This window comes from Dermochelys coriacea, chromosome 5 (genome assembly GCF_009764565.3).
Source record: "Dermochelys coriacea isolate rDerCor1 chromosome 5, rDerCor1.pri.v4, whole genome shotgun sequence".
Taxonomy (NCBI): Eukaryota; Metazoa; Chordata; order Testudines; family Dermochelyidae; genus Dermochelys; species Dermochelys coriacea.
In genome coordinates this window covers 84569910-84594642 of record NC_050072.1, presented here as the reverse complement: position 1 = coordinate 84594642, position 24733 = coordinate 84569910, and the positions used below count along the sequence as shown (strand labels likewise).

Sequence of the window (24733 nt, the reverse complement as noted above, 5' to 3'; positions counted from 1 at the left end):
TTTAGGTATGTTATGGGTGGAGGGGGGATGTGGATGTGCATATTTTTATCATACTTCCAATTTAAAAAAAGTGTGTGTGTGTACCATTATACCGAATATAGTAAAATGGAAGCAGCAACTTTAGGTATCCATATTTGAAAATCTTGGCCTTCAATACATTTCTTTTTCTCTAGCTTTATTTTTATTTATTTATTTTAAAAGGCAACAATCATCCTGCACAAACATCTTTCTTTCCTTCCCCTTCTTTTGCTCTGTCTCTCCCTCTTGTTCCCTCTGTGAAGAAAGCTCATGCTCTATGGGCTGGGGAACATCCAGTGTTGGTTGGCTTCTTGGGCCAGATGCATATGGTTTTGCAGCATAGCTAAGTGCCACAGAAACAGAGAAAAAAGAAAAGGAGTACCGGTGGCACCTTAGAGACTAACAAATTTATTAGAGCATAAGCTTTCGTGAGCTACAGCTCACTTCATCGGATGCATTTGGTGGAAAAAACAGAGGAGAGAAGAGAAGCTTAGGCCTGCAGGCTGTTTCCTGAGACAGACAGCCCAGTACGTGAGAGCTGTTTTTGTAACCAGTTGTAGTCAACTCTCCCAACTAACCCCCTAGGCCGAAGCTCAAGTGGCTCATCTGAGTCTCCACTCTGCAGCCACAACATCCATGCTATTTTTAGAGCGCTTACTGGAGCCCCCCTATTGCAAGTCTGTCTACCTGAGCTGGGAGGTTCATTCTTGTGGAAGCAGGGACAGAAACCAGGTGCCTTTGAAGGAGCAACCCACTGCTTAATCTACACCAGCACATTTGCATAAGGTGATGACAGATCCAGATCCATGCAACTTTCTGCAATTCCACTGCTCCCCTTTGCTCCAGGCCACCCAGACAAATGTGGGCCCTGCCAAGGTGGCTTGCCTCCAAAGCTGAGAAGTAGGGATCACTGAATACCAATTTGAATATGTCTTAATGTCTTCCAAATATTTTTGTTTTGCTTAAAAAATGCTAAATGTCTAAAAGATGTTCAGTGCCTACTCTGGGAGGTTCTCCAAGGGAAGGGGGGGGGGGACTTTGAAAAGAGAAGAAGAAAAAAATAAGATTCAGAAAGATCTGAACACAATCAAATTGTTTATACTGTGTAATGTGAAGGGAAAGTGCTGTTCAGGTGTGTGTATTTGCATGGGTTTACATGATATAATGTATTATAAATACAAAGACCTACACTTCCAAATTCATAAGAGTAGTTTGGGAAAAAAGTCCACAATCTATACAGCTGGAACTAAACTGCTGTAGTGTTCAGAGGTCTGTGTCTAATATGCATAAAATTAGAATGTTCAAACAATCAATACAGAATGACAGAGAGGTAAGAAGCAGAAGAACTGGGATTTACAAAAATGAACAGACTTAGTTAACTTCTCTCAGATTATTTTTCACGATGACATTTTAAAAATGCAAAGTTATAAACAAAAAAAAAACAAATTGCAACAAGAAGCACAAGAATTGACGAGACAGATTAGAACACTTTTCAAATCTACCATACAAATGCCTATTCAGAAAATTTTAAAACTTGGTATCATGAGAACCCATGTATGTATTTAGAAATTGCTTTCTAAAAACCTTTTTGAAAAGTAGCAGTACAGATATGGGGGAACAATTTTCATAACATGGTTTCTTTGCTCACCTCTTTCTGTTCAAATATCTGAGAACAGCTCAGGAATTTGTTATTCAAAATTATTTTCTGAATAATTTCTAATAGTTTGTGATGTGTAGCTTGTCTGTGAACATTTTGAGGGTTTGCTATAAAAATCTGAGCTATTTTGATTGGACACAAGAGTCCAATCAGAGTCCCCATGCAAATACTCAGGAATCTGAAATTTGCTTTCTGTGAATATTCTCCAATATTCATGGTTTCCAAGGTTATTAGAATATTCACTAGGAGCAAAATTCACTGTCATGCAGAGGGCCAGCAGCAGGCTAAAAAGTCCTACGTACATCCGATTAAAACCCTCAAATTAGGGCTTAAATAAAATGTAAGTAAAGCATGGACTTTGCGGTCACACTCCACTCTGGGGTGAATTTCACCCAAAATGAACACGAAGTACACACACAGCCAAAGCTAATTCATTTACAAATTCTAACATAAATCATGGCAGTATTTTTTTTAAGCATTCATCCAGATCTTATGATGACTGACTGAACTTAGTAGAAAGAAAAGGAGTACTTGTGGCACCTTAGAGACTAACAAATTTATTTGAGCATAAACTTTTGTGAGCTACAGCTCACTTCATCGAATGCATCGGATTTTCCACTGAATGCATCCGATAAAGTGAGCTGTAGCTCACAAAAGCTTATGCTCAAATAAATTTGTTAGTCTCTAAGGTGCCACAAGTACTCCTTTTCTTTTTGCGAATACAGACTAACACGGCTGCTACTCTGAAACCAGTACTTAGTAGCCATTCCATCATCTTACCTCATCACACCCAAACCTAGCAAAATTATTAAAGGGAATCAAATGATTGAGATGTTTGTCTTGGAGTAACTCTGCAGTCTTATAATTACAGGTTTCAGAGTAGCAGCCGTGTTAGTCTGTATTCGCAAAAAAGAAAAGGAGTATTTGTGGCACCTTAGAGACTAACAAATTTATTTGAGCATAAGCTTTCGTGAGCTACAGCTCACTTCATCGGATGCATTCAGTGGAAAATACAGTGTTGTCCTTGCCTTCCTCTCCTCTCCTCACACCCTTCAATGTCTGTCTGTCTGTCTGTCACACATTTGTAGTCTCATGTTGAAGTTAGATTGTGTGTTTTTCAGACTGGGAACAACGTTTTCAGTTTATAGCATGAGATAGCTAGCACATTTTTGGATGCTTGAATAATAGTAAAATACTTGATCTGATGGAAGACGTATTTTGAAATTGAAGCTGGTTTTGAAATATGCAAATAGGAAAAGCTCTTTTGGCCCAAGTGCTTAGCCAATATTCAAGACCTTGCTGGGTTATTTTCATCAGGAATAGAAATTGAGGATACAAGATAGGTATTTCTTTGGTGCAGTCTTGTTTACTTACAATGTGCACAAAGTCCTGTTGCCCAGAATGCTGTAGGAACAAACAGCAGGCAGTTAAAATTCAAGTCTGCCTTTGAGGCAAGTTCTGTGTCCACAAGAAGCTATCTTTCACCTTCCTCCCAGGGCCACAGTCACCACTAGTTCATTTGCTTGATGCCTCACAGACTCACAGCTGCAAACAATGAACCCCCTAGCTCCTGCATTTTATGATCAAGCCCAGGGAAAGCCCTCAGCCTACACAGTTTAGCCTATGATTGGCCTTGTCATGCGACCTTTTGCCTTGGGCAGTGGCTCACTATTGTTTCCAGCTATCACTACATAAGACATTTAATTGCTTCCATTTAGCCTCAGAGAAAGATGCTTAGCACCCTCATCAACTTTAATAAAGTCTGAGATTGTCTATTGTTAGCCATTAACACCTCCCAGTCTAAAAAAACCCCCCAGCTTAAATTGATACTATTTAGAAATACAGGTTTCAGAGTAGCAGCCGTGTTAGTCTGTATTCGCAAAAAGAAAAGGAGTACTTGTGGCACCTTAGAGACTAACAAATTTATTAGAGCATAAGCTTTCGTGAGCTACAGCTCACTTCATCGGATGCATTCTGATGAAGTGAGCTGTAGCTCACGAAAGCTTATGCTCTAATAAATTTGTTAGTCTCTAAGGTGCCACAAGTACTCCTTTTCTTTATTTAGAAATAGATTTTTGTGTTTGTTTGTGTAGGGGAAATCACTCAGATTCTGGGCCTTTGCATGCCAAATTTCAGTCTGCATTGAATGTGCATGTACTTTGGTAAATACTATGTCTAGTGGAAATATGCATCTGACCAAAACAGTGGCAGTATAATGAGACAGTACTATAATATGCTCTTGAGGTGCTAAGGGAGATATGTTTTTTAAGATGCAGTCTACTCCTACTGTGCTGGTAATTGGAGGCCTCCAAACTTATTTTTCTTGTAGTCTTATTATATAAATTGCAGAAACATCTAGAAATCCCAGCTGACATTAGGACACATTGTGTTAGGCATCATGCATACATGTAGTAAGAGACAGTCTTTGCCTCCCAAGAGATTTTAATCTAAATATGACAGGTTTCAGAGTAGCAGCCGTGTTAGTCTGTATTCGCAAAAAGAAAAGGAGTACCCGTGGCACCTTAGAGACTAACAAATTTATTAGAGCATAAGCTTTCGTGAGCTACAGCTCACTTCATCGGATGCATTTGGTGGAAAAATCTAAATATGGTGACAGTCACCCAGATCTAAATAGATCTCTACAAGAGTTTATAATCTAAATGGATATCTTAAGTCTGAATTTTACCTCTTCTCAAGCTTTAGGCGCACACAGCCACCTAGATCTCCATGCTTGCGGTGGTTCTGTGTCCAATATCCACTCCAGGTGTCATAGTGCCATTCCAATTCCACCTCTTCATTTGGCTCCAACATCAGTGGGCTACAGCAGAAAAAACTGCCTTCCCTAATCGCCTTCCCCTGCTTGGAAGGGTGACTTCAGTTCTACCTCTTGGCTTCCCAGTGCGCACACATGCCTAAGTGGGGTGTATGAAGCACCATAAACAGGTGAGGTGGGAAGGTTTTGTAACACCCTCATGAGTGTTGGACAGTGGATCATGAGTACAAGGAGATGGGGAGATGTGATCACAGCTGGCAAGAAAGTTGGGTGCAGGCCCATGCTACATTTTCAAAGGGCCCCTCAAAAGGTTGCTTTGTTACTGAGTATCTCTGATTTCTATTATGCATATTTTAGAGTGATTCTAGCATAATGTTTGAACAATCCGGTTAGTATCAAGACAGAGTAGACCTATTTTTTATTAGCACAAAAACTGCCAATGAACATAAAACACAAGGCATGTTCCCCCAAATGTTTCCTTTAATTGGGACACAAACAGTTTAATGCTCAAATGCTTTGGGTTAACCCTAAATATTCTCCTTTTTTAAGGTGCTTTTACAGCTCATGTACATTTCTTGTATCTTAGGATGCAAAATACTTTTTCAGTAGCAGCTTCATAGATCAGTGAATGCCAACACCCCGCAACCTAGTTTAAAATAATAAAGTCCAGATGGAGTGACAGAAAGGAGACAGTACACTATTCTCTGCAGTGAGCTGGATCATATTTCAAAAGTGTAAAATCAAAGCTACTCAGCCATACCTTCACTTCTTTCTTAATATTTTCTGTATGTATTTCACCTCCCATCCAAAAAATAATGATCTCTACCATAAACAGAAAAGGGAATTGCAGATTTCCTTAAAAAAATGAAACTAAATACAATCACTTATTTTCAAATGTTCAAATAAATAATCTCTTTGGGTTTATAATTTTTGAGAAACTGATGGCGTTAGAAGAAAAGGAGTACTTGTGGCACCTTAGAGACTAACAAATTTATTTGAGCATAAGCTTTCGTGAGCTACAGCTCACTTCATCGGATGCATTTGATGGAAAATACAGTGGGGAGATTTATATACACACACAGAGAACATGAAACAATGGGTTTTATCATACACACTGTAAGGAGAGTGATCACTTAAGATGAGCCATCAGCAGCAGCGGGGGGAGGGAAGGAGGAAAACCTTTCATGGTGACAAGCAAGGTAGGCTATATGATGGCGTTAGGTAGCATGGAATTATTAATTTTATACTGTAAAGATAATTTTGCAAAAGGAAATTATCTGGTTGCCATCAAAAAACACCTAATCTATATTACTGATCACTGGCCACTTTAAGAGGACAACTTACTTCAATAACTCACTATTGAATTAAGATTATTTTTTTCCCTAGAAACCAGATGCTAAATTTTACTAAAAGTGTTAATGCAAGTTATTCTTGATCAGCTATTTTTAGGGCACATCAACTTGCTACCCCTATTGAGGTGAAACCTTCAGGGCCAGAACCTTAGCTGCTGTAAAAAAAATCAACGTATCTCCAAGAATCTGGACCTTTAACTGCAAGAGAAGCATTGAAGTTTAGGATGAGGCTCACATGGATTTCATATTAATCCCACCTGAATTTGATGAATGCTTTTCCATGTACTTTAAGGGGAACATGACTGGGTCCTATGTATGTTACTAGAAGAAATACGCCTAATGATGAAATACATGAACAAACTGATTCATGCAAATATAACAACAAAACACCTTTGCCCATAAAATTGTCTGTATATGGTTAATGCAAGCCTAAAGTACTGAAATTTAAAGTGTCCCAACTAAATCTTGCAATTTGTTAACTTCCTAGTGTGAAAAGCTTAAACAGACTCACCAACCATCATTATCACCATCCCCTTGCATTGGCCTACATAAAGAAACACGGCTAGATTCAAAAGAGGGACTTAAGAAGCTTGTTGTCTAATGGAATTCACAAGCCAAGTCAGGAGCCCAAGCATAGTATGGGGAGAGTTAGGCACCTAAAAAGGGATTCATAGAAGCCATCTCACTGACTAGGGAACTGCCTAACCTACCCAATAGGAACTGCCAAGAAGACGGGTTGGTCTTACAATTAGTTATTTTTCTAAAAAATCTGCTCTAGGAATTATTTTCAGGAAATTCTATGGCCTGTGCTATACAGGAGGTCAGACTAGAGGACAATGGTCCTTTCTGGCCTTAAAAATCTGTGAGTCAAAGGGAATTAGGCACCTAAGTCTGGCCCAGAGGGAGTTGCCTCCCTCCCTTCAGGATTCACAACTATCCTGAAGTTAGGTGCCTAAGCCAGGTCAGTCCTTTCTCATGGCAAGAGGTGGTGGTGGTACAGCTTTTTCCAGCAGTGCATTGCCCCTCACACCCAAGAGTTCCGTGGTTAGAGCCCTCAGACAGATTGAGGGATACACAGGTTCAAATCTTCACTCTTCCTGATCCAGAGCAGGGACTTGAATCCAGGTCTCCCACATCTTGTGGGAGTGCCTTAGCTATTGGGCTGTTGGGTGTGGGGAAGCACTGGTAGTAGCAGCAGCACCACCATCTCTGCCTGTAACAAAAAACTGACCCAGTGAACATTTAAGTGTTTCATAAGAAGTGGAACAGCTTCAACAGGGGAGAGTCCCACACTAGAATACCCTCCATTAGGCCAGTGGTCAAGGTTCATCTCAAAGAAAAAACGGGTAATGGAATGGACATGAGCAACATCTCAAAGAACAACAGTTACGAAATGTAGGTAACCATTTGCCTACTCTTGTCGATTCCATTCTAGGTGACTCACAAGCAGTATCCATGGAGGTGGGCTCGGAGTTCATGGTCGTGCGGCTTGCAACATTGCTCTAGTAAAGCCAGCATCATCACAGGCCTGCTGGGTAAGTGCACAATGAGATGTAAACATGCGGATAGATGACCAGGTAGCAGCACTGCAGATATCTTGAATCAGCACTTGGGCCAGGAAGGCCGATAACGCTTGTGCCTTAGTCGAGTGGGTGGTTACAATCACCAGTGGAGACACTTTTGCCAGATCATAGCAGAAATGGATTTAAAGCAGTGATCCAAGATGAAATTCTCTGGGCGGACACTGGAAGACCGTTCATCCTGTCTGCCACTGTGACGAATAACTGTGTCAACTTACGGACCGGCTTGGTCTTTTCAATGTATAAGGCTAGTGCTCTTCTGACGTCCAGAGAATGTAATTTGCATTCCTCTTCTGACTTATGAGGTTTTGGAAAGAAGACAAGCAAGTATATGTCCTTCCTTGTATGAAACTGTGAAACTACCTTGGACAGGAAAGTCAGGTGCGGTCGCAGTTGGACCTTGTCCTTGTAGAACACCATACAGAGCGGCTCTGAGGTAAGCGCTCTAATCTCAGAGACCCTGCGGGCAGACATTATTGCGACCAGGAAAGAAACCTTCCAGGAGAGGAGAAGGGAATGGGAAGCCAGAGGCTCGAAGGAGAACCCATGAGTTGCAACAGCACAAGATTCAGGTCCCAAGGAGTGACGGGGTCTCGGATGTGGGGATAGAGTCACTCCAGACCCTTAAAAAAATGAACCATCATATTGGGAGCAAAGACCGACCTGTCCTGAAACAGAAGGTGGAAAGCTGAAATAGAGGCCAAGTGGAACTTAACTGATGAAAGGGAAAGGCCCTAGAGCTTGAGATGTAGAAGGTAGTCCAAGATCGACTGCAGCAAGGCCTGCTTAGACCGGATACCCTGATCCGAGGCCCAGCATGTGAACCTTTTCCATTTGGCCAGGTAGGTTGCCCCGGTGGAGGACTTTCTGCTACCCAACAGGACCTTCTGGACAAGGGCCAAGCACTTCTGCTCTTCCGCATTCAGCCACGCAGCAGCCAAGCCAACAGGAGCAGCGTGGCCAAATTCGGGTGTAGTAGACCGCCATGATTCTGGGACAGCAGATCCAGCCACAGAGGCAGCTGCAGCGGGGCGGCCACGAAAAGGTCTGGCAGCATGCTGAACCAGTGCTGACGAGGCCAAGTTGGAGCTATCAGGATTACCTTCGCCTTGTCTCGTTTGACCTTCCTGGGGACTCTGTGGATTAGTTGCACTGGCAGGAAGGCAGACAGAGTTCCGACCACAGGAGCAAAAAGGCATCCGACAGGGAGCCTCTGTCAATCCCCTGAATCGAGCAGAACACATGGCACTTCCTGTTCTGTTGGGACACGAACAAGTCCAACCGGAGAGTCTTTCACCCCACCTTTGGAAGATCACACTGACCACCTCCAGATGGAGTGACCATTCATGGCGAGAAGAGAAGGACCTGCTGAGGTGATCCGCTAACATGTTCCTGGCCCAAGGGAGGTGGCTGGCCAAGAGATGAATGGCATGCTGCACACACAAGACCCAGAGATGGACAGCTTCTCAGCAAAGGGCTGACAACCTGGCTCTGCGCTGCTTGTTGATACAAAACATTGCGGCAATGTTGTCTGTCAAGACCTGTACCATCTTGTCCTTTGGGTGGGGCAGGAAAGCCTGGCAGGTCCAGCAAACTGCTTTGAGCTAACGCTTATGCGGAGGGAACGATCGTCCTGTGATCACCAGCCTTGTGTGCTGAGATTGCCCAGGTGGACTCCCCAGCCCAGTCCGAGGTATCGGAAACCACAGTCAGCGACAGGGACGGGGCTGCAAAGAGACCTCCTTAGAACACCGATCGGGGATCCAACCACCATTCCAGGGATGACCATATGTGATCCGGCACCCTGACTACTAGGTCTCGATTGTGCCTGTTGGCACAAGAACCACGCTTGCAGTGGTCTGAGATAGAGCCGGGCATGATGGACCACTTAAGTACATGCTGCCATGTGGCCTAACAAACTCAGGCCGGTGCAAACAGTGGTGAGCAGGTGAGCCCTCACATGAGAGATCAGGTCTGACATGGCTTGGAAATGGGCCCCTGGAAGGAAGACTCTGGCCTGCATGGAGCCGAGGACCCCATGAATTCTATCCATTCCACCAGTATTAGTGTCGATTTCTTTTTGTTTATTAACAGGCCCATATCGTGGGAGGTAGAACATACCAGATTGAGGCTCCTCTGCACTTGATCCCGAGATCTGCCCTTGATGAGCCAATCGTTGAGGCAGCAAGAGAGAAGTGGTGTGAGAAGGGCAATGGCATAACCAGCATGCCCCACACATTTCAATATGGCCTCTGGCCTTGCTGCCAGGTCAGCACTGTGAAAGCCGAGGTGGTCTCAGTCACCCACAAAGGACGCTGCTGTTGTAGTGAGAGGCTGAAGTCCCGTTCCAATCCAGACGAGTCCCCTTCTGGTGACCAGGGTGGGGCCATCGAAGCTTTTGTCTGACAGCTGACTGTAGCCAGGGGAAAGTGATGCCTCGAATAGGAGGACTGTTTTTCCAGAGACCAGTGTCAGGAGCAGGGAGATTGTTGCCATGCTGCTGACTGGTCCTGTAGTCAAGGGGAATGATGCACCAAAGGAGATCTAGGCCGAGGGATCGGCTGGAGGGAGGATGATCAGTGCCAGAGGTATGGAGCCCAATGTTTCCCAATAGGCAAGCTATGCTGTGCTGATGGTGACTGCAAGCATGATGCCAGTGCCCTGGGTTGTCTAATGAGCGACCTAGGCTTTGGTGCAAGGGAACACTACCTCTTCTCTGACAACTGATGGCGTTCAACTGCCCTCTGGGGCAGTCTCAGGGCTGGCTTACCCCCATGGGGAGCCTTAGCCGGATCCAATGCCATGAGCAGTACCAGCAGTGCCAGGAGAGCACTCTGATCCCTGGATGCCAGGAGGGCCTCAGATGTCGACAGCCCCGCCAAATGTCTGGGCCCCCTATCACTCCCGGGAGTCAGATCCCTAGGGGGGCTGGGGAGTCTGGCCCGAGAGGTACTGTGGCACTGGAGAGATCAGGTGGTCCTTTGCCCAACACCCCTTTGATCTTTCTTGCTTGGTGCAGGGGAGTCTCGCTTCTTCAGCTGTTTCTTGGGTACTGGTGAAGGGGAGCAGTGCAGTGCACTGTGTACCGAGGCAAAGGTGCTGGGTGTAGTCAGAGTGGGAAGACTCCAACGCTGGGCAAAGTGCGCCCTCCATGAGGAGGGCCCTTAGACAAATATCACGCTCCTTTTGAGTTCTAGGATGAAAGTTCTTGCAAATACACCACTTGTCCTTCATGTACGACTCCCCCAATCACTTTAGGCAGCTGCTATGGGGGTCGCTAACAGGCATAGGCCTATTGCAGGCAGAACAAGTCTTAAAATCCGGGGACCAGGGCATGCTCCTCCTCGGGGCTAAGTCCCTGCTGGGACTCTAGTTCACTAACTAACACTACTTAACACCTAATTACTAACTCCTGTAAACAACTATATATAAAGCTAATGATGAGAGTTTGAGAAAAAACTGCTATCCACTTGCAAGGCAAGGGGAAGGTGCTCTGACCATCATGGGTGGAAAGAAGGAACGGAGGGTATAAGACCAAGTGGCGCCTAATATACCGATGCATGAGTGCACACTCCAGAGGGCACCACTGCCAAACCTACGGATACTGTTTAGGCAAAAATCTCCAATGACTGTGTATGTGGGTATGCACACACCTAGAATGGAATCGACATGAACAAGAACTTGAAGATGAGCCATCATTACTGCACAAGGCGAGTAACTTCTTCTTTCTTCCCTCACCAAAAAGAGAGGAACCCCTTATTGCTTTTTACCTCCCACATCCTGGATGAGCCCTCTAAATGCTGGACTATCGAGAGCTCCTCCATCATCATCATCTTTTGTGCATGTCACGCATACTTAGAGCATGCCTATGGATTGAGCCTCACTGGCAAGTTAGGTAGGGGAATGCCTAGTTTGTAAATCCTATGGGGGCTAATATGAATTTAGGTGCAAAGTAGTTGGGTAGTGTCAGGACTCGGGTGGCTTTGTGTATGCCCACTGCCTGGAATGTAAGCACCTATATTATTAAATGGTAGCTGAGCAGTGGTTATGTGAATGCCAGTGGCATCTAAATGTTGGACTTAGATACCTAAAGGAGGAGTTCACAGACAGCTGCAGCGGCACAGGAGCTAGCAAACAGAGCTCTAAACAGGGGAGTTTGAGTGGGAGTTTGTCTTGTGGTGCTTGTTTGGGGTTTGCTTTTGCTGGGGGGGTGGTCTTTTTGGTGTGGCTTGTTTCCCAGATTAACAGGATTTAGGGGGAAGGAGATGACACATACAGAGGCAGCTGTGGGAGTGACTCCTGCAGTGAAAGACACATTGAGGATGACTGGATGTGAAAGCTGTGGTATGTACATGATCCTGGAGGGGGGAACCGGTAAGAGTTTTGTCTGCATGAAATGCCGTCTGATAGAGCTGATGGAGGAAAAGATCCGAGGTTTGGAGATGCAGGTGGAAAGTCTGGTTGAGTTTAGGAAGGGGTTTGAGCAGATGATGGAGCAAAGATATGAGGTATCTGAAGGGAAAAGCTCAGACTCACGGATGGAAGCAGGGCTGGGGAATTTTGAGGAGAGACTGGATGAGGAAAGTGGTCAGTGGAAACATGTGACTCAAAGAACCAGGCAGAGGAAAAGACGGGCTAGTGAAGGAGAAATAGAGCTTAGGAACAGGTTTGCAGAGTTGGAAAATGAAGGGGCTCAGCAGGTAGTCGCTGAAGGTGGAAGGGTAAGGAAGAAGAGAAGAGAGGCTAGCCCTATAGAAAAAGGGGAAGAGTCAAGGGAGACTACACCAAATATGAGCCCCAGGAGGATACAGGATGGGTTGAAGAGAATTGTAAGGGAAAATAGGAATGGAAAGAACTTGCAGCCAGAGGGAACAGGGGAGAGACTGGAGAATAGCACTGTCACCAGGAAAAGGCAGGTCTATGTGATCGGGGACTCTTTATTGAGAAGAATAGACAGGCCTGTAACTAGAGCTGATCCTGAGAATAGAAGGGTGTGCTGTCTTCCGGGTGCTAAGATACGGGATGTAGACCTGAGGTTGAAAAGGATCCTCAAGGGAGCGGGAAAGAATCCCCTAATTATCCTTCATGTGGGAACAAATGATACAGCCAGATTCTCGCTGGAAAGTATCAAGGGAGACTATGCTAGGCTGGGGAAGACGCTTAAGGAAATTGAGGCTCAGGTGATCATTAGCGGGATCCTTCCTGTTCCTAGAGAAGGGCAACAAAGGTGTGACAAGATTATGACTGTCAACAGATGGCTTAGGCAGTGGTGCTATAAGGAGGGCTTTGGGATGTATGGCCACTGGGAGGCATTCACGGACAGAGGTCAGTTCTCTCGGGATGGACTTCATCTGAGTAGGGAAGGAAATAGACTTCTAGGATCGAGGCTGGCACAACTGATAAAGAGAGCTTTAAACTAGGAATTGGGGGGAGATGGATGGGAGATGTCCAGAAAATCTCCACGCCAGATTTTAGCATTGAGAGGGAAGAAGATGAAGTAAGAAAGGATACAGCCATGGGTAGGAGAATGTATATAAGGAGCGAGGGCGGTGTGGATACTAGTCTAATAGGTTATACTGGCTGTAGAATGACTGTGCCTAATAGGGTACAAAATGTGAGCGAGGTCAAACAGCAAAAATTAAGATGTTTATACACCAATGCGAGGAGTCTAGGTAACAAAATGGAGGAACTAGAGCTACTGGTGCAGGAAGTGAAACCAGATATTATAGGGATAACAGAAACATGGTGGAATAGTAGTCATGACTGGACTACAGGTATTGAAGAGTATGTGCTGTTTAGGAAAGACAGAAACAAAGGTAAAGGGGGTGGAGTAGCATTGTATATCAACGATGAGTTAGAATGTAAAGAAATAAGAAGCGATGCAATGGATAAGACAGAGTCTGTCTGGGCAAAAATTACATTGGGGAAGAAAACTAGTAAAGCCTCTCCTGCGATAGTGCTTGGGGTGTGCTATAGACCTCCGGGATCTAATTTGGTTATGGATAGAGCCCTTTTTAATGTCTTTAATAAAGTAAATACTAATGGAAACTGCGTGATCATGGGAGACTTTAACTTCCCAGATATAGACTGGAGGACCAGTGCTAGTAATAATAATAGGGCTCAGATTTTCCTAGATGCGATAGCTGATGGATTCCTTCATCAAGTAGTTGCTGAACCGACTAGAGGGGATGCCATTTTAGATTTAATTTTGGTGAGTAGCGAGGACCTCATAGAAGAAATGGTTGTAGGGGACAATCTTGGCTCAAGTGATCATGAGCTAATTCAGTTCAAACTAAATGGAAGGACTAACAAAAATAAATCTGCAACTAGGGTTTTTGATTTCAAAAGGGCTGACTTTCAAAAATTAAGGCAATTAGTTAGGGAAGTGGATTGGACTGAAGAACTTATGGGTCTAAAGGCAGTTGAGGCCTGGGATTACTTTAAATCAAAACTGCAGAAGCTATCGGAAGCCTGTATCCCAAGAAAGGGGAAAAAATTCAGAGGAAGGAGTTGTAGACCAAGCTGGATGAGCAAGCATCTTAGAGAGGTGATTATGAAGAAGCAGAAAGCATACAGGGAGTGGAAGATGGGAGGGATCAGCAAGGAAAGCTACCTAATTGAGGTCAGAAGATGTAGGGATAAAGTCAGAGAGGCTAAAAGTCGAGTAGAGTTGGACCTTGCAAAGGGAATTAAAACCAATAGTAAAAGGTTCTATAGCCATATAAATAAGAAGAAAACTAAGAAGGAAGAAGTGGGGCCGCTTAACACTGAGGATGGAGCGGAGGTTAAAGATAATCTAGGCATGGCCCAATATCTAAACAAATACTTTGCCTCAGTCTTTAATAAGGCTAAAGAGGATCTTGGGGATAATGGTAGCATGACAAATGGGAAGGAGGATATAGAGGTAGATATTACCATATCAGAGGTAGAAGCGAAACTGAAACAGCTTAATGGGACTAAATCGGGGGGCCCAGATAATCTTCATCCAAGAATATTAAAGGAATTGGCACCTGAAATTGCAAGCCCATTAGCAAGAATTTTTAATGAATCTGTAAACTCAGGAATAGTACCGAATGATTGGAGAATTGCTAATATAGTTCCTATTTTTAAGAAAGGAAAAAAAAGTGATCCAGGTAACTACAGGCCAGTTAGTTTGACATCTGTAGTATGCAAGGTCCTGGAAAAAATTTTGAAGGAGAAATTAGTTAAGGACATTGAAGTCAATGGTAAATGGGACAAAATACAACATGGTTTTACAAAAGGTAGATCGTGCCAAACCAACCTAATCTCCTTTTTTGAAAAAGTAACAGATTTTTTAGATAAAGGAAATGCAGTGGATCTAATTTACCTAGATTTCAGTAAGGCATTTGATACCGTGCCACATGGGGAATTATTAGTTAAATTGGAGAAGATGGGGATCAATATGAACATCAGAAGGTGGATAAGGAATTGGTTAAAGGGGAGACTTCAACGGGTCCTACTGAAAGGCGAACTGTCAGGTTGAAGGGAGGTTACCAGTGGAGTTCCTCAGGGATCGGTTTTGGGACCAATCTTATTTAATCTTTTTGTTACTGACCTTGGCACAAAAAGTGGGAGTGCGCTAATAAAGTTTGCAGATGATACAAAGCTGGGAGGTATTGCCAATTCGGAGAAGGATCGGGATATTATACAGGAGGATCTGGATGACCTTGTAAACTGGAGTAATAGTAATAGGATGAAATTTAATAGTGAGAAGTGTAAGGTTATGCATTTAGGGATTAATAACAAGAATTTTAGTTATAAGTTGGGGACGCATCAATTAGAAGTAACGGAAGAGAAGGACCTTGGAGTATTGGTTGATCGTAGGATGACTATGAGCTGCCAATGTGATATGGCTGTGAAAAAAGCTAATGCGGTTTCGGGATGCATCAGGAGAGGCATTTCCAGTAGGGATAAGGAGGTTTTAGTACCGTTATACAAGGCACTGGTGAGACCTCACCTAGAATACTGTGTGCAGTTCTGGTCTCCCATGTTTAGAAAGGATGAATTCAAACTGGAGCAGGTACAGAGAAGGGCTACTAGGATGATCCGAGGAATGGAAAACTTGTCTTATGAAAGGAGACTTAAAGAGCTTGGCTTGTTTAGCCTAACTAAAATAAGGTTGAGGGGAGATATGATTGCTCTCTATAAATATATCAGAGGGATAAATATAGGAGAGGGAGAGGAATTATTTCAGCTCAGCACCAATGTGGACACAAGAACAAATGGGTATAAACTGGCCACCAGGAAGTTTAGACTTGAAATCAGACGAAGGTTTTTAACCATCAGAGGAGTGAAGTTTTGGAATAACCTTCCAAGGGAAGCAGTGGGGGCAAAAGATCTATCTGGTTTTAAGATTCTACTCGATAAGTTTATGGAGGAGATGGTATGATGGGATAATGGGATTTTGGTAAGTAATTTATCTTTAAATATTCAGGGTAAATAGGCCAAATCCCCTGAGATGGGATATTAGATGGATGGGATCTGATTTACTATAGAAAATTCTTTCCTGGGTATCTGGCTGGTGAATCTTGCCCATGTGCTCAGGGTTTGGCTGATTGCCATGTTTGGGGTCGGGAGGGAGTTTTCCTCCAGGGCAGATTGGAAAGGCCCTGGAGGTTTTTTTGCCTTCCTCTGTAGCATGGGGCATGGTTGACTGGAGGGAGGCTTCTCTGGTCCTTGAAGTTTTGAACCATGATTTGAGGACTTCAATAGCTCAGACATGGGTGAGGTTTTTCATAGGAGTGGTGGGTGACATTCTGTGGCCTGCGCTGTGCAGGAGGTCGGACTAGATGATCAGAGTGGTCCCTTCTGACCTTAGTATCTATGAATCTATGAGTTAGGCACCTAAGTTCTCTTTGTGAATCTAGCCCGTCATGCTTTTTAATAAATAAATGTTAAGATGCAGCAGGCCAGATCTGCCTAAACCAGCACAGGAACATCTATCCCTGTGCCAGCTAGTCCCCCTGTACCTCAGGGAAGAATTTACTTGAACGGTAAGTGGCTTTGTAGCCTGGCTGTAGTAACATTCAGTACCAAATATCTCAGTTAATGCTAGCTGTAACAATTCTACTTTACATCAACTAACCGCAGGTTAACTATCTTAAGCACTATCACTATTGGAAAGGATTTTGTGATGATCTCAAAAATAGTAATGGCAGGTTTTCAGGTAAGAAGAGAAATTTTACTTTTTTAAATAGCATGTAGAAGTTAGCAAAAATGGGACGGACTTCAATGCACATTAAAAAGAGAGAAATAACCCATGATTAAGTCCAGGTGTATTCCTGGACTTTGGAATTCTATCACTTACTACCAAATGATGCTTCAGCATCTGAGCTTTAATTTTTAAAATGTTCCTAGCCCTTTTAATTGCAAAGAAAAACCTTCCAAAGGTGAACAGAACATAAATCAATAGTAACCTTTGAGCATGCAGATAGCCCGAAATAAAAAGTATGAGAAGTGAATGTGGTATTGACTCAGATACCTAATATTTCAACATTGGTCAGTGTTATGCTTACATGTTAATATGTTTATTCTTCACTCCCAACCCATTTCCTATGCGGCCCTAGGTGTCAAATGCCTGACATGTCCCCCTCCTACTGTCAAATGCTTAACTTTGCCCCAACAAGTTTACAACTGAATTGTTAATACAAAAATATGGCATACTGAAAACTGAAAGCCTAGTGACAGGATAAAATTAACTTAAAAAAAATACTGTGTGCTTATTCATTTGCACATTTAAGTCAGGAATAGGTTCCTAGAATAGTATAGCATTTTGGTCTAGCTTGTTGCACAGTAGAAGGGCCTTTTATTCTGGTCCTCTGGCAGAGAGATTTGAGAGTTAGGATGCTCATGTGATTTAGACATAGTTTCAAGAGAGCTGGGTTCTATTCCCAGCTCTGTCACAGGCTTTTTCTGTGAACCTGGGGTCTGTGCCTCAGCTCCCATCTTGAATGTGGGGATAATACTCCCTTCCTCACAGCCATGCCTATTCAGATTGTCATCTCTTCAGAGTCTTTTACTGTTTGTTCAGTACCTAGCACAATGGGGTCTTTAGCAGCTAGGAATCCCTGGGGTGCTACTGTAATACAAATACTTAAGCCATCCCTTCACATTTGTGTGAAGGCCTCTACTTGCAGTTAACTTCAGGTTACTATTCTTGTTGCCAGCAGCAAACAGTGTCAGTCATGAAGTGTACTAAACCATACAGTGTACTAAAATGCTTCTTATAAAGTGGATTGCCCTTGTAAAACACAATACAATGGGATTCACCCTCTTTTGGGCCAATGGTTTTCTTTGAAAGGGTTGCATTAGAAGTGGATGTTGACCTAGCTACAAAATGTGCAGAAACAAATTCTCCCATATCTGACTGCACAACAGAAGGTAAAGCATATGCATGGAGTTAAGAGGGAGCTGATGAGGGATAGTGAAGTTGCAATCTGGTTTCCCAGTGGCTGGACACCTCTGATATATAATGGAAGCATGTATCCTGAATGATGTGGTGATACCTTAGAGAAAGCTCATTTGTGGGAGGATATTCTTGTGATGTTAGGCTACGTCTACAATATGAGCTAAGTGAGTCATTCCCTGGCTTGTGTACACATGTTAATGGTAGCTCAAGTATAAATAGCAATGTAGCCATGGCAGCATAGGTAGCAGCAGCACTGCTTAGGCACATCAAGTACAAGCCTGCCTGAAACTGGTGGGTACCAGCTTAGGACAGCTAAGCCATGCCTTTGCTTACGCTAACTATGCTACCATGGCTACGCTGGTATTTATACTTGCACTAGCTCAATGAGAACTAGTGTATGTATACACGAGCAAGGGAATCATAGTCTGAGCTCGCAGTGAAGGCACAGCGATCAGCTGAAGCCCAAATTTAATTACTGCACACAGAAACTGCTCCTATGACCACAGCAAATGGCATGTGAATTGCATAAGCAGAAATTCTCTCATCAGTTAACCCCTGCTTATTTGCAAATCTTCCTCATTCAAAATGGTTTGTTTGGCAGTTGAAAAAAATAAGTTGCAGGACCCAAGTATCACAAAGGTTTAGGAGTCTAACAGAGTAATTGACAAGCAGCATTTTTGGATTACGTTTTTTTGAGGTTTTTAGCACAGTGTTTGCACCCTGTGCAAGTTTATAGTTGGCAGCACACAGGCACTGTTCTTAGAGCATGCTCCACTCGCATCCTTAAAAAAAAAATAAATATTTCCTATGTGAGCTACCTTTCCATGTTATCCTGACATAGAAAGGAGATGTCTTCACAGTTTCCTGCAGCCCAAGGCCTGTAGTCAAAAAGAGGATAATCTGTTCTTGTTCTAAATCAGGATTTTGGCAATACCTGCTGATAAAATATACTGTCAACACTTGCAGAAGTAGGGCTCTGAAGGAATATAAAATACTCCAAGCAGAACACAAACAGCACATGACCGTGGTGGTGTATCTGAGTGCAAATATCTTGTTATACTTGGAAAGACAGCACACAGACAACCTCACTATGTACTGAAAGATTTGACTAAAGTGTCTGATGTAGAATATTTCACAAAATTTTTTAAATTTGGTAGTAATTTTACTGTGACACATGACATTTTGAATCAAAGATGTTTAACTTTATTTAAACAAAGTTCTTTCCCAAATATAGCACTGTAGTCTTTGTAGCAGCAACCAAAAAAAGACATTATAAAACAACCCAGAATACGGAATAGGCAGAATACGAAAAGTGTTTTCAAACACAATTAGCCTTTCTAAAAAGTCCTGGAGTACACAGTAATGGTTCATACGTTATAAAAGTCACAATAAATTATGTCACCCTCCCTCAGCTGTTGTTTTCCAAGTGATTGGTGTTATGTTTGTACCCTCATCTGTGTTTACTGCAAACCTGCACATGACTAAGGTGGAGATTTTCAAAAGTACATAAGTTCAGTTGTATCTCAATGGGACTTGTACACTTAATCCTTTAAGCATTTCTGAAAATCAAAGTCTAAATTATAGTTATTGATAAGTAAACCACAGCATAATTTAGAGATAGTGTTTCAGAACTTTCACATTGTTATTGTTGGTATACAGTGGAGGGGGGGAGGTGTCAAAATTTTGGTTAGTTCCCTCCCCCCGCCATTTAAAATCTCTCCTAGATCTCTTCAAACTAGTAGTCTTTAGCCCAGTGGTGGGAAACCTGCGGCCCATCAGGGTAATCCGCTGGTGGGCTGAGAGACAGTTTGTTTGCATAACACATCCCTGAGGCCTGCGCTGCTTCCTGCAGCTCCCATTGGCCTGGAACGCTGAACCACGGCCAGCCATGCCTGCAGACGGTCAGTATAAACAAACTGTCTCGCAGCCCGCCAGCCGATTACCTTGACAGGCTGCAGGTTGCCCACCACTGCTTTAGGCTCTTGGCTGCATACAGTATATGAAAGGTAGCAAATTCTAAAACTAGATGTGAGTTAATCATAAGAGAAACCTCATTCATAACAGTCAAACCAACATATACTTACAGATCAAATGCATTAATCAAACTGTATTTGATGTGAATCTCTCTTTTTTGGAAAATGGACTATTATAGGGGCAATGATTAAGAACTGGTTTCAAGGAATGGTTAACCAAAGAAAGTTTTAGTTTATAAATATAGGATGTACATAATTACGTTAATAACTAAGTACTTACGTACTTAGTATAGCTCAAAACCAAGAATTCCTTAATATGTTAACTATTTAGCTTTTAAATATATTAGAAATATCTTGAAATAGGTAATATTTTAAACAAAATTAAATTTACTTTATCGAGATTATATTAAAAGTTCCTACATTCTCATAATGCTCAGCAATCTTTGGAGAGAAATGGAGTGTTTAGATTTTCAGGGGACTGAGGAAAGTGTAAGGCTTTTACAAAAGGAGGGGGGAAATCAATATAAAATACTGCTGCACAATAATGATATACAATTTAAAACAGTACTAGAAGTAGAGTTTGTACTCTTTACGTATGGTGTATGTCATTTAGTAATTCCAAAATTCATCGTTTTCCCCCTCACCAGATCTACATGGTTCTGGAATGACCCCGTTAATTATCAAGGTTTCAATTCTATCAATGGTTGAGCCATAAACAGCTGGAACCTTTGGAATGGAAGCCAAGACACCATACAGTGGAAAACATTTTTTCGTAATGTCAGGATACAAGTATCCAATCAGCAGTTTAATTCAGTACAGACTCTGCAGCTTCCCTGATAATCGATGCAGCTTTATCCAATTCTTCTTCTGTTTGTTCCACTGTTACCACTACTCGAATACTGAAAAGAGAAAACCAGAAGAGTTGGCTCTTGTAATGGCAATGACACTTATTCCTTGCTTTGTTTCTTCTGAACCAGTTTTAATTTATATCAGAATTGTTGGGTAAAAAAAAACTTGGTTCACACCAACTTAACAAGCTTTATTAATTTTAAAGCTTTAATGTGAGAATTTTAGAATTACCACCAGCTTAATTAAAAACACAGTATAAATGTGTAAATAAAACAAAGAAGAAAAGGGAAGTGATCAGTTACCTGATCATGGGGTGCAGGAAGGCTGTTTCTTTCATTACCAGATCCAGACTGGTTTGATCTTGTGGTGGGGGTGGAGGGGAGTGTGTGTGTTCTGCATTGCTTTGATTATTTTTAATGCTTATGTAAGCCGTACATTTCTGCATACTCATACCTAATCACTTATTTCCCTTGTCATATCGGATATATTTCATGCTATGTACATGCTACATTTTTATATAAAACACCCTTCTGCATGTAATCGATATGAAGGAACAATTAGATCATGCATAGCAACAGTGTCATTTTGCCCATTCACATGTTTGCTATTTTTCCTCAACTTATCTACTTTGCTATCTGGAGAACTTGTTTGGGGTCTAAGGTACTTTGTTCTTCTCAAACCACCTGTTTAACTTTTAGCAAGCATCTGTTTTTCTTAACTTTTAGTTAAGACGCAGTCTGACAGTTTAGAACATTTGGTGTAATAAACAAGATTATGTTGAACTGAGCAACTACATTTTCCATTCTTAATAAACATTACATAGATTATTAAAGCTTTCTAAGAGTTTGGTTCATTTAATGATAAAGTCCTTAACTTAACAGGCCCCTCATCCTAATAATAAATAGACTAAGGCCTAGCCTTAACTCTTTACTCAATTTATGTAACTATGACCCTCACTCAATATTTTGATTCTCCAGCAGAGTGAAGGAATGTCTCCCTCACTCAAAGGCAATGTTTGGGCCATGAACTCAGGCACAATGACAAGTAAGGTATATGGCAAGATAGAGAACTTGTGAAGCAATAGCTCTCTAGCAAAGCAAATAGACATAGTATCTCTTTCCAATTAGGCATTGAGCATTTCACTTGCCTACCACACACCATCTTATTCCCAGATTTAGATGTACTTTCAAGTTCAATGGGCTTCTTATGAAAACCTGTGTGGTAAGCAGCAAGGGTAGTAGTGAAAACAATACAATGCTGATACTGAAGATGCAGTTTATTTTGACACATTATTTTGTAAATAACCATTATAATATGCCATAATACCCATTTAAAGTAGACAGCATATTTCCCACTCCTCACCTGGCAAACTATTAAAAGGCCTAAAGCAGACAGCTTTTTTTTTTTTTTTTTTTTTTGGTAAAAGTTAGATGGTTTTCCTCATTCAAGACAGATAAACAAACAAGAGGTTTCTGAATTTCCACTCACCTTGGCGGCGGAAGACATTTCTCATCCTTCTCCAGATAGCGGGCCTGAGTTAATGCAATACTTCTATTCATACACTGCAGACATAAATAAGCAGTTATGCAACTGGGAACTTTGATACCACATTACCATTACATTCTAGGAACAGTGGTTATTTAATGTCTGGAAGACAAACATGGCAGAATTTCATACAGCACAGTCAGAGCAGAAAGTAGTATACATCAAACCAACACCAAGTCCAGTATCAGAAGAGAATTATTAGCATCTCTCTAATTAGCTGTCATTAAGAAACATTCCTGCACACAATGCATCCTTTAAAAAAAAAAAAAAAAAAAAAAAAAAGATAAAATTTTAGAAACTCATTTGAGGCTTTTTTAAATATAGGTGGCTGGGTTATACTAAAAGAATAGAGATAAGGGGGTAGGGTTGACATGTGCTTCTACAGCTTATGACCAGCTTTTGGGAGAGGTGAAGTTGGTTTTTAGAGAAGGAGGCCTGAAATGGAGTATGATGACTGCTCTCCTTAGGTATTTCATAAGTCAGTTGAAGTTCTTACATATACATATAACAAACTGGGAAGCCTAAGGATAGGCTTCTTTAATTTCACATTTGTCTAAGTTCAGCTCAAAAATGTTACTTGAAATAGGATTAAATTGCCTATTTACAGAATAGTGATATTTAAAACAAAAAGGACTAAAGGAATCCAACTATGTCTATTGAGTATCTCTGCTTTGCTTCTACGGACCAACATTTCTATCTATCCTAGGATGCTTCATAAATTGTTTACCTTGGTTAATATACGCTGACTACATGTCAGTATCTAGTAACCCTGTCTGTAGAAGTCGTTGCTGCTGGAAGTCAATACAACTACTGTGACTAGATTTAAGAGAGGTTAACTTCAAGACTTAACATTTGTAGCTATACTGGCAGAGAATACGGTAACTGCAGTCTTTAAAGGAATAAAAAAGTTATTGTAGGTTATATACCATGAATATTATCTTATTCTTTAATAAAGACTCCCATGGAAAAAAGGAGAGAGACTCCTCAGCATAATAGCTCTACATTATTCAACATGTACTAAAATCACCAAGCCAGGCAGTTACTGGGCACATACAGAAAACTGTTTAATATGAATGCTGACATTTAAAAGATTTCTTAAAACAGAAGAGCACCTCTTTCAAAGAGTTACATTCTTCAAATTTGGATGAGTTAGATGAGCTCAAGCACAAAACAAGTACTATCATCCTCCCCCAACCCCAAAATGCACAAGACACACTCATCTATAACTGACTTATGCACTTCTCAAATTGGATAGCTTGAGAATTAGTTTCAGAGTAGCAGCCGTGTTAGTCTGTATCCGCAAAAAGTAAAGGAGTACTTGTGGCACCTTAGCATATACTGATGATGGAAAGTGCTTTAAGTGCTAAACATTATAACAGTCTGCCAAATAATAATAATGTTCATGGACTCAAATGTAAAATTTCACCCTGTAAAAACAAACACTATTAAAAAATACAGCTGAAGCTCAAGCAGTTCAGTACAGCAACAGAACTCTGCTCATAAAGAATAACCTGAATTTCTATAAATATCAGAAAAGTTCTCTCCAATCTGTTCATACACATCCATTCTCTTAAATGGAAAGAGAAACTTGTGTTTTGATGCGTCTATGGCATGGATTAATGTTGTCCAGTTCCAAGGTCAAATATTTTATTGATGATCAAAATCAAAGAGGGAGAGGGGAGGGAGACTGCTACCGTGGGGTAGATGATAAAGACTACTTTTGCAGCTGGGGAAGTGAATTTTTGAGTGGATGTTTCCTCCCCTCTCAGGCTATTTTCCTAACCTCACCCCACTCCCGTGATTGGTTTTTTTTGTTTGTTTACACCATTTCTTCTACATTACCATCTCACTTACCTTTTCAAGAAGTGAACACAGGCCTCTGCTGTTCTCTCTATTCAATTGCTATTTTCCAAATGGGATCTGGAACACTCCAGGTCATACAGTAATTCAACTAACTACATGCCATGGCTTTGCACAAAATTATTGCTTTGCTAATAATTAAAGAGCAGATATGCTTTAATTGCAAAAGGAACACTTACATAATCTACAATTCTCTTGAGTAACTTCATATCACTCTCTCGAGATCCACTGGTCTCTTCCAACTGAAGGTGTAATGCTGGAGAAAATGATTCTCCCACAATCAGTAGACCAGAGATTCTGAAACAAATCAAATAAATAGTTTCAGTATACATCTGACCAGAAGTGTATAAATAGACAGCGAAAAGATGCCATTTAAAGGCTTGCTCGGTTTTTGGTGGTATTTCAGGAAAACTTTCTGAATTGTTTTACATTAGGAGTATTTGTTACAAAACAAATTCGGAGGCAAACAAAGCTTTACGCCTTTGAACTTCTGTGTACCAGCAACCACAATACAAAATTTAAACTATGTAGCCATGAATTACTCATGAGAACATCTAATTATTGACCAAATCAAACAACCCACTCCACATTGTTTCTTTCACAAAGAATGCTTACTCCTGGTGAATCTGGGCAAGATAAAGGATTTATTTTAATTGAGTTTTATTGCTTTATACAATTCCTATCCCATATATTCTTC

General features: G+C 41.7%; 1 protein-coding gene across 3 annotated transcripts in view; it reads right to left on the bottom strand.

The window, feature by feature from the left end:
* Positions 1-18989: 18989 nt before the first annotated feature.
* Positions 18990-24733, bottom strand: part of SPTLC1 (serine palmitoyltransferase long chain base subunit 1) — a 54387-nt gene continuing 48643 nt past the window's right edge. For all 3 annotated transcript variants that reach the window (XM_038402460.2, XM_043514598.1, XM_043514599.1), the window contains 3 exons: positions 24216-24333; positions 22120-22193; positions 18990-20681 (listed from right to left, as the gene is read on the bottom strand). In XM_038402460.2, coding sequence (XP_038258388.1) covers positions 20588-20681; positions 22120-22193; positions 24216-24333 — 286 coding nt within the window. In that variant the 3' untranslated portion in view covers positions 18990-20587. The remainder of the gene's footprint in view (positions 20682-22119; positions 22194-24215; positions 24334-24733) is intronic.